Source organism: Nicrophorus vespilloides, unplaced genomic scaffold (assembly GCF_001412225.1).
Source record: "Nicrophorus vespilloides isolate i.1.1-1 unplaced genomic scaffold, Nicve_v1.0, whole genome shotgun sequence".
Lineage (NCBI taxonomy): Eukaryota > Metazoa > Arthropoda > Insecta > Coleoptera > Silphidae > Nicrophorus > Nicrophorus vespilloides.
In genome coordinates, this window is record NW_017097859.1 from 85,818 (window position 1) to 96,313 (window position 10,496).

A 10,496-nucleotide genomic window follows, 5' to 3' on the forward strand; every position below is an offset into this window, starting at 1 on the left:
CCATTCAGCGCTAGGAATGGTGAAACAAAGAAAATTTATTTTACATTCGTTTGTTTGTGGTCGAGTTTAAAGTTTAGTTTAGTTTGAAACTCAATTAAATGGGGGCATATAGTATAAAAAAGCAGATGCAAAATGTTTGCAATTATTTTTTTTTCATTTGCATTTGCTTCTATTACACTTTATAATGTTGAAACTTGAAAATGTTTTTGTTTCCCTATAGAAAGTAATAAAAGTTAAATGAAAAAAATGGTTTTATATAATTGGAACGTTGATTATAACCATTTGAATTAGTACGAGGATAGCAAATTTTATTTTAAAGCATTATAATTTATCATTTAATATTTATGATGCTGATATATTGAAGCGATTGACCAGCTGTGCAGCAACACACGTTTAACAAGCGACTGCGTTTCTAATTGAAGGCAATTTAAAACGAATTAAATCAAATCAGATCTAATTAAACAAGTAAATCGCAATTAATGATTTGAGAAATTATGATTAATGACTTTATTTCTGAAAGTCAAACATGCGGTCTTTCTCTCTCTGATTGATAAGAGGCAGTTCCGCGCACAATCCCGTAATTTTATAATAAATCAAAATTGATTATTCTGCCAAACCGAATCACTTCTCTGTTTGCATATCGTCATCAGCGACGTTTATGCAATCCAAAGTCCATATAAGTTTTGTTTATAGTGTTTAAATATTAGTTAAAACACTTATAATCAATACGTTAACCGCAAAAAAATAATGTAACAAATCTTCAATCAATATTAATTTTATTGGAAGAAAAAGTATTTTCAATGTATTTAGTTATGATGCGAATACTTTCAAGTAAAAGCTGACATGTAAAAGATAATTCTTTCATACAATTTGTAACATACTTTTTTTATGACTCAATTTCTTTGAAAAGCTTCAAACCCTAAGTAACCTGTATAAAGTTTAACAAAATGAAATTTGAAGACCTACAAAATACTGATATTAAAAAAGTCTGATTTGTCACATTTTATCCATTTGATTGAGAATTATAGACCAGACGCACCAATTTTTCGGAAAGTGTCAATAGTTTTTGTTAGATGTCCCTCAAATGTATTATTACATTGAGTAAAGAAGAAAATCTATTGAAACGAAGAATCCAATACATGTCTCGATTTTTCATTGATTATATAAAATTATGTAATTATAATTGATATAGAATCTATATAATGTATATAACCAATTATGTTCTAAAACAACAACTCACGGTTTTAAACTAGTTTTAGTTTGTTGTTTGGAATTTTCAAATTAATACGTATAATATGTTCTAGTAGATTATAAAATATAAATGCGACTATTTTATATCATTAAAATAACTTGTAAAGTATCAAAATGAAATAATAAATTCATATTATGTAATTCTAGAAAATGATGTCGAGCGCACGATTAACGAGTTATGCAACCAAGTAGACTGTATATCACTTCTGCAAGCCTGCTTGAAAATACATATTTGAACGATGGTGGAAACGCGATGAAAATGTCCATAGAGACTTTCGTTATGCAAATCCACGCTTGAAGTCTATATTTTCCAGCATTTGCTAATTGTTTTGAAGCAGTTGAGGACTCATTTTACTCACTATTCGTAGCTAAACGTTGCCGTATTTCAAAATGCTTGCCTGTTTGTCCAGTGCGAACGTTTTCTTTTCGTCTTTCTTAATCATTTCCTTATCACATGCTACGTACTTACGAGCCACTTACTTATTTACCAAGCATGCTCAATGCAAAAGTGGTTAATGTATGCAGCATGTCTTTTCTTAGATCAATTGTAATTTGTGATTACTTTTCGCTAAGCCGAAGGTATATCTATACATACATATATATATGTACATATATTTGAACGCATGTGAATGTATGTGAGTGTGTGTGTATATATAATTGTGTAAATAATTACATGAAAATGTGCTTTATTTTTAGACGAAAGGCAGCCATTGATGACATCGCCGTACGACCCATAACGCAATTTCCCGTTTCGCTCGCCGAAGAGGTAAGTAGTCAAAGCCTGAGACGCATCTCTTCAACGCTCTAACTATCTCTGGATTTTGTGCCGAATTTATCTTGTTTGCATCACACGCATCAGCACGCTTTGACGTACATTTTTTTTTTACTTTTCATATATACGTAATCAACGCGTTCCGCATCGTTTCGAATCGGCTTTTTATTGGTATGCAGGGTACAGCATTTCAGTTCCTTCTGGATCTCATAAATCATCGCAGTAACGAAGGCATCCAGATCGTTGTTCAGACTTTAGTTCAATAATTCAGCATTCATCTTAACCAACTAAAATATGGTACGACGCATCAATAATTTTAAGAGCATCGAAAGGAACCATACTTAAGTCTGAACTGATAGCTCATTCCACCATCATCAAGCGATAGATACAAGAAGAAACGATGTATTTGCAAGGCAATGTTCCGTTCTCTGCTTCGTTTTTCGAAGATGAGTTTTGGGAAGCCGATGCAAAACGAAACATGAGCGCTCCCACCAAACGTCGTATTATTACGTTAAGCGCTTTTTTCCATCCTCGGGACGCTTCTTCTTCTTCTTCATTACAGAAGTGGTATTTCTATTTTCGAGTTTTCTTTGTTGCCTGCACCGAGGGAACTGGAAAAAAGGGCAAAACGGGATCTCCGTGCATAACGCTTCTCTTTTAATCCGCTTTCTGCTACATTACCTAAGCAATACATTCTTTTGGAGTGGCTGTTTTTTTTTTGTTGGGGGGCGTTCAATGTCTTGGAATCTTAACGTTAATCGCAGGCAACTACGAAACCCAGATAGAAAAGAGAGAGAATAAAAAAAAACTAGAAACCGGTACTAAGTGCGTCATCAAAAACAGATTGATGAAATCTTCTCTTAAACCGAATTAATCGAGATACTTTTGGGAGAGAAATGCGGAAAGCATGCGGATGGTATGTGTTGTTTGAGTCCACAATTTTTGTTCTTTCTGCAGGCTTCCGAGGAATCGTTTAGTAACTATCCAAATGTCAGAACGATATCTATTAAGAAGGTATGCTTTTACATTCACGACAACGAAATTTCTATTTGTATTATACACGTGTCGAAAGTGGTTGCAATTTCTTGAATCTTACAGCCACTTTTGACCACCACCGGCTGTTATTTTATACACTACAGACACACATAGAAATACACATTGGTTTTTGTTGCTTCCTTGTTTCCTTTTTGCAAGTATCCAATTGTGTAAATGTTTTTTTTCTGTTAGCCCTCGAACCGTGAGTTAATTTCGTTCCATATCTTCGACATATGTTCCTATTTTAAAATGTTATACCCTTCCTATGAAACGTGATGGTGCTCATTATTTTTTAGTGCCCACTAAAATCGTTTTTAAATACGTACGCAACGTAAACGATTTAGTAATAGTTCTAAAGTTAGATCTGCTTACAATAAATATACTCGGCGAAAGAATCTTAAATATTTGCTCCACGCGGTCATACTTAAATTTATTAAGAATCGCAATTTCAGAACACTCCACTCGAATGATTACTAGTTTTCTATTAATACTTGTATCTCCAAACGCAAATATCATTTTTAATGTAACAAGAACAACCATAAATTTAACAATTAAATAATACAAAAACGATTATAAAATCTATTTATGTACGAATTAGTCCATAAAATTTTGATATTAAAAAAATCTGTGAAAATAATGCCTTTAAATAGAAGTTATTAAGTTTTTAGATACTGAAAATAATTTGATTACATTAATAAAATACAATATTTTGCTGCAATAGCGAATTAATTATACTAATTTCTATTTTTTCTCCTACAAAGAGCAGAATTAAATGCAATCTAAAAAGATCGTGCTTTATTTGCGAAACCAAATATGTCTCAAACATTTCAAGAAAATGTAAATATTAAAAGCAAATTAGTGGGATCTAACTAAAAGCAAATGTAAATATTACAATTCACAGTAAGATATATTCACGTGCATCAAATTAATAGACTATAACGTCAATTTTAAAACAGCAATCATATATGAATTACGTTTCTGTATGAACCGAGCATATTACATTTATTCTATTTTATCTGATTTTTAATTGTTTTTTTTTTGTATGTATAATAATTAATTAAAATATATGTTTTGTTGCTTCGAAAATATTTTTTATAAATATATAAGAGTATTAAATGTAAACAATTGTTGCAAACAATTGTGTTGGAATTTATTACTTGGCACAAACAGTATTTCTGAAAGTAATAATTTTTTTGATTACATACTTCATAATAATTATATTATCGTTTTTGTTATTGCTGTTACAAAATCATAATACGTTCACATTGATTTTTTACTTGACAATGTGCTGTTTCCTCGTAATCCGAGCGACATGAAAAGCTTGTGCAGATTAAGCTGCAGCTTTATTTCAATATTGGACGGCCGATATTTAACTGGCCGGAATTTATCCGCATTATCTAATCTACGGATTTAAGAGCAATATTTGCTCTGCGTTTAATATTGAAACTACTAGCGCATGGTTGCCGTTACTTGGAGAGTATATTAATATAGAATGTCTAACGCTGTAAGCAGGTTGCTCAATTAAACGCACCGCAAACAGCGAATTCAATTCAATACCACCGACGTTTCTAGCTAGAAGCTAAGATCATCAGCATCATCATGTGTGGGTAATAGTTTAGATATGAACGAAATTAACGCATCGCCGGTTTAATCCAAACCGAATTCATGTGAAACACAAAATTTAAGTTTCTAACACATAGAATTACTTCCTGTTTTCACATGTTCTATTAAGAATTAGTATCTTGTTGTTGTTATTTCATTTAATTTCGTCCCCTTCCGTCCTCTCGATGTTTTATATTAGTTATCTTGTTAAATGTGCTATGTTTGTTGACTGTGTTATGTGTATCTGCAGGGAAACCAGAGTTTAGGAATAATGATAATTGAGGGAAAGCATGCGGAAGTTGGTCAAGGAATTTTCATATCGGATATACAGGAAGGCAGCTCTGCGGAAAAGGTAATCCCTATAAATGTAGTAGTCACTTTTCAAACCTTCTCCTCAACCACCACCACTACTAAGTTCCTACAATTATTCGTTTCTTTTAAGTTCTATTTTCTTCCACTTCTCTGTCTGTCTATCGTTTTGTATACTCTTCGGCAGGCGATCCAAGAGAGAAAGAATTAAATTGAAACGCTTCCAGCTTTCGTATGACTGTTTTTTAAGCTGTGTGTTCTTTTCTTTGATTTACAAGGCTGGACTAGAGATCGGTGAAATGATACTGGCAGTTAACAAAGATTCCCTCCTAGGCTCCAACTACGATACTGTAAGTATCGCTGTTTTGATGTTTGTTTCGTTTTTTTTTTTTGTTCTGTTTAATTTTATTTCAATTATTAAGTTTTATTTGTATTGTTATTATTATTATTGTTTTACTGGATTATCGTTATTGGACTAATTGCATTTAAACCGCCAATGAACGGACATACTACCACTGTGGATTGTGACTGCCTGTTTGTTGTTCACTCGTTATTACTCACACACACACCAAACACTTAACACGTTCGCTAACAGAGAAGTAAAATTCATACATTGACTTGTTTACATCGCTATTGAATAGAAAACGGAGGTGTACTGTGTTTCCCACGAGTTTTACATTTTATCATCGTCCGTCGGGTGTTCTGCGATAAAAGTATAAGGTTTCGATAATGGGCCCACGTTGGAGTATATCAAAGCATTTTCTAATTATACAGGTACTTTCTCGATGCATTATTCTCTTCCTCTCTGTACATATATATATATAAATATTTGTATTGAGGTGTATATATTTATATTTTTGGTGTTTGTTCACGAGAGACACTGTTAAATAACAATGAATTATATTTTCACAACCTAACGATAATTCCAGGCCGCCAATCTGTTGAAACGAACGGAAGGTTTAGTAACGCTTGTGGTCTCCAATCCGGGAAAGAAGCCGCCTCCCGCTACGACCTCTGGAGCGACAACGGCTCAAACCACAAGCCCTTCTTCGGCCGAGCTCGAAAAGAATGCTTCTTCACAAAACCTCAAGCCCGGAACTGCCTCACCCAGGCCTTCAACGCCGATACCAGGTAAAACATCGATGATGGAAAGTCCCAAAGTTTCAAATATAATAGAAAGTCGATTGAAAACAGAGGAAGAAGCACTATACTTCTTAATTTCAACTATTTTTTCGAATCGATAATTGGATTAAGGAAGGCTATACGTTCGGGAAACAGCGCTCGTTTTAATGGTGATTTTATGTTCGCAGAGCCACCGACTGACCCAGCTACTTGTCCCATAACCCCGGGCCGGGAAACCACAATCGAAATCAACACCGATAATAAAACACTAGGCATTTGCTTCGTCGGTGGAAAAGATACTTCCATACAGGTACTAATTACTAAAATCCAACTATTTTTCAAATTATATTACATTCTCAATTCCATCCAATTTTTCATTCAAACTAATTTTAATTATTGAGTACTGCATGCACAAGGTATGGAATAAAAGTAAAACAACTCAAGTGGCATCGATTATGTAGCAATTATTTTATCATAACCGGTATATTTTACACAAAAATACACGATCGCAGCACATCGCGCATTCTCTTTTAATTTTTTGTTTTTTAACAAATTATATTTCAATATTTTTTCAATTTCAAATTAATTTCCGTTTATTGTTTTCGAAATTAATTAATAGGAAATTGAGTGTGCACAGTTTTGTCTATAAACAATATCCCGGACTGTTTGAAACAGGACAAATCGAGGATACAAAAAAAAAGAATTATCGCGAACAAAAAGAGACTTGACTGGGAAACCAATCTTAATTAGAATTAAGTTTATTTAAACATTTTCAAACCGGATTAGTGAATTTGGACTGAACAAAACCGAGGTATTTCTGTATACATCTGAAGGATCGCAGTCTTATTTATGAAAACAGCATAATTTATTATTAACTGATTTTTCGTTTTGTATTTTAGAATGGTATAGTCATATCGGAAATATATAAAGGAAGTACAGCCGAAAAAGATGGTAGACTTCAATCTGGAGATCAGATTATGGACGTAAACTCTACACCCTTAAAGGATGTTACGCATAGTTCTGCGTCACAATCACTAAAACAGACACTGCCAAAAGTATTACGATGCAATAATGTCACGAGAATTTGATTGATATATACTGCGTTTTTGTTTTGCAGATGAAATTGCTGATTTACAGACCAGAAAAGTTGGAATTTCAAACGATAGATACTGAATTAGTGAAGAAGCCTGGTAAGGGACTCGGTCTAAGCGTCGCTGTCAGGAAAACCGGCAAAGGAGTCTATGTAAAAGAAATCGTAAGCAAAGACAGTAACCCTATCGTAATGATGAAAATTATCTTTTGTATTTGTTTCAGTTGAACGGTGGATGTGCGGACGTTGATGGTAAAATAATGAAAGGTGATTTGTTAGTTTCAGTGAACGGACAAAATATAGATGAGTGCCCCGGAGATGAAGCCGGCGCCGTCTTGAAAACCGCCACCGGCAAAGTAACACTGAAATTGCATAGATACAAACCGGCGCAAACCTAATTTAATTGTACAAAACGTATTTATTTATTTATTTAGATGTGGTGATTTAAAATTGGTGTAGTGAAGTGACTCCTATATAATTATATAAGAATGTATTCATCGTTCATATAGCTAGTTAAACTATATACCTAACTACCCCACGTCAAAGAAGTAATTAATTAAAAGAGCACGAGGTTATCTTGCCAGAATTTATAAAACATTAGAGCAAATTCGCTAATATTAAAATAATGTAATTCATTCATTTTTAATCTTTACGTTCTATATCATTCTACGTTCAATCTAGTCAATATCCTAACAATATCAAATAACAATTTCTAATCTAAATTTAACAAAAAATTTTGATTTTCAGAATTTTGAAAAGTTAGTAACGATTTAGAATATGTGCTTCTACATTGTGATAGCTACATCCAGAATCAACAGCTTTTCTTACTGTTACTCATGTAACAGTGGATGGTTTATGATTTACCTAATATGATTTTAACAAATAAAAAGTATCTCAGAATCTTTATGTGTCCCTTTATGCAGGATCTTAAAATAAGATGTATTTAACTTTTAATGGATTTGATGGTATAATTATATTTTACTGTATGTATAGTTAAGATACAAATATATAACATAATTCAATTTACAAATTCATTATTTTCCAAAACAATAAATTGTTGAGAATTAATTTCATTTTATTATACAAATTCGTTTTGATTTTTAGTGTTGTGATTTAGTGAGAAAATGTCTTGAATGCATTGTACATAATTTATTGTGTACGGTCGCCTGTATCACAAAAATTCTATACGAAGGTTCAAAACTAAGACCAAATAAATGAAAAATTCGTGCATTGTATTGTGGAATTCCTCGTCGTTTGATGAGGGCCGTAATAATAAAAAAAAATATGTCTTTGGCAAAACATTTTCTTTAACTAAAACATCTTAGAAACAGTACTATCATGTAAATAATGTTATTTTTATTATTATTATTATATTGCTTGCCACAAATTTTTAATAAAATTCACTTTATCTCTTACGTTTTGTTTATTTCAGATTATATTGTAGCAGTTTAAATCAGTGTTTTTCAACCCAAAACTTACTGCGGACCGGAAATTTTTCATTTTTTTTTTACGCTAGTCGTTAGCCAAGATTAGGGCAAATTATAATTGATAAACAAATAAATTAATGTGTTATAGTATAAACTATGATTAATATTAAAATATAAACCAATCTTTATTAATCACCAAAATATAAAAAACAGAGAGGACAAATTTCAAATCAGGTTAGCTTCTTTTGAAGAACAAGCGATGGGAGCACATTAAAATTTCAGACAAAGTCGTTATAAAAAAATGAAATAAATATATAGATATACATATAACAATCAATTATCTCCTTCGTTATCGCCTTCCTCTTCTTCATCAAATTCACCTTCTTCTTCTGCAGTGGCATCTTGGTATTGCTGGTACTCCGATACCAAGTCGTTCATGTTCGATTCGGCTTCAGTGAATTCCATCTCGTCCATGCCCTCACCGGTGTACCAATGAAGAAACGCTTTGCGTCTGAACATGGCTGTGAACTGTTCTGAAATGCGCTTGAACAATTCCTGAATGCACGTCGAATTGCCAATAAATGTCGAAGACATTTTCAAACCGCGAGGGGGAATATCGCAGACCGCAGTCTTCACGTTATTCGGAATCCACTCAACGAAGTAACTGCTGTTCTTGTTCTGGATGTTAAGCATCTGCTCGTCGACTTCCTTCATAGACATTCTCCCTCTGAAGATTGCTGCAACTGTGAGGTATCGACCGTGCCTCGGATCGCATGCGGCCATCATATTCTTGGCATCGAACATTTGTAGAACCAACTCGGGCACCGTCAATGCCCTATATTGTTGGCTTCCCCTGGAAGTTAGGGGAGCAAATCCGGGCATAAAGAAATGCAGCCGCGGAAATGGCACCATGTTCACAGCAAGTTTTCTTAGGTCAGAATTCAGCTGACCGGGAAATCTTAAGCAAGTAGTGACACCGGACATGGTGGCCGAGACTAAATGATTAAGATCGCCGTAAGTTGGTGTTGTGAGCTTCAAAGTTCTGAAGCAAATGTCGTAGAGAGCCTCGTTATCAATGCAATAGGTCTCATCAGTGTTTTCAACCAGCTGATGGACGGACAAAGTGGCATTGTATGGCTCAACGACAGTATCAGAGACTTTCGGGGATGGAACGACAGAGAACGTATTCATAATCCTATCTGGATATTCTTCGCGGATCTTGGAGATCAAGAGCGTACCTAAACCGGACCCGGTGCCACCTCCCAGCGAGTGGGTCAATTGAAATCCTTGCATGCAGTCGCATCCTTCGGCTTCCTTGCGCACCACGTCCAAAACGGAATCGACCAGTTCTGCACCTTCCGTGTAGTGACCCTTCGCCCAGTTGTTACCAGCTCCGCTCTGTCCAAACACGAAATTGTCCGGCCGGAAGATTTGGCCAAATGGACCGGAGCGTACAGAGTCCATTGTGCCGGGCTCCAGGTCCACCAGCACGGCTCGAGGAACATACTTTCCGCCTGTCGCTTCATTATAGTAAACATTTATGCGTTCCAATTGCAGATCGGAATCGCCGTGGTATGTACCGGTTGGATCTATTCCATGTTCATCTGATATTACTTCCCAAAACTAAAATTACAAACACATAATTAAAATTATCTAAAAAAATGTGACATATTGCGCGCGTTAGAGAACGCATACGCATCTGAATTTCGTACGCACCTTGGCTCCAATTTGGTTACCACATTGTCCTGCTTGAATGTGTACGATTTCTCTCATTTTTTATACTTTATATTATAATTTTAATAAACAAGTACCAAAAAAATGTGGTAAATGTTATGTGGTGAACTAAACAACTTTTGTTTTTTCAAAACCACATTTTCTTAACAGCCAA

The 10,496-nt window shown here is 34.2% G+C and overlaps 2 protein-coding genes across 3 annotated transcripts in view; one reads left to right on the forward strand and one right to left on the reverse strand.

Moving 5' to 3' along the window:
• LOC108561189 overlaps nt 1-7,685 on the forward strand; it is a 59,252-nt gene extending 51,567 nt beyond the window's left edge. For both annotated transcript variants that reach the window (XM_017919023.1, XM_017919024.1), the window contains exons 22-30: nt 1,948-2,017; nt 2,981-3,037; nt 4,911-5,012; nt 5,248-5,319; nt 5,899-6,100; nt 6,280-6,401; nt 6,991-7,146; nt 7,209-7,346; nt 7,406-7,685. In XM_017919023.1, coding sequence (XP_017774512.1) covers nt 1,948-2,017; nt 2,981-3,037; nt 4,911-5,012; nt 5,248-5,319; nt 5,899-6,100; nt 6,280-6,401; nt 6,991-7,146; nt 7,209-7,346; nt 7,406-7,579 — 1,093 coding nt within the window. In that variant the 3' untranslated portion in view covers nt 7,580-7,685. The remainder of the gene's footprint in view (nt 1-1,947; nt 2,018-2,980; nt 3,038-4,910; nt 5,013-5,247; nt 5,320-5,898; nt 6,101-6,279; nt 6,402-6,990; nt 7,147-7,208; nt 7,347-7,405) is intronic.
• Nucleotides 7,686-8,793: 1,108 nt separating this feature from the next.
• On the reverse strand, nt 8,794-10,459 carry LOC108561190 (tubulin beta chain). The gene is made up of 2 exons (XM_017919025.1): nt 10,325-10,459; nt 8,794-10,231 (listed from the first exon to the last, which is right to left on the reverse strand). The coding sequence occupies exons 1-2, from the start codon at nt 10,379-10,381 to the stop codon at nt 8,942-8,944; spliced, it is 1,347 nt and encodes a 448-aa protein (XP_017774514.1). The 5' UTR covers nt 10,382-10,459; the 3' UTR covers nt 8,794-8,941.
• Between the last annotated feature and the right edge of the window lie 37 nt (nt 10,460-10,496).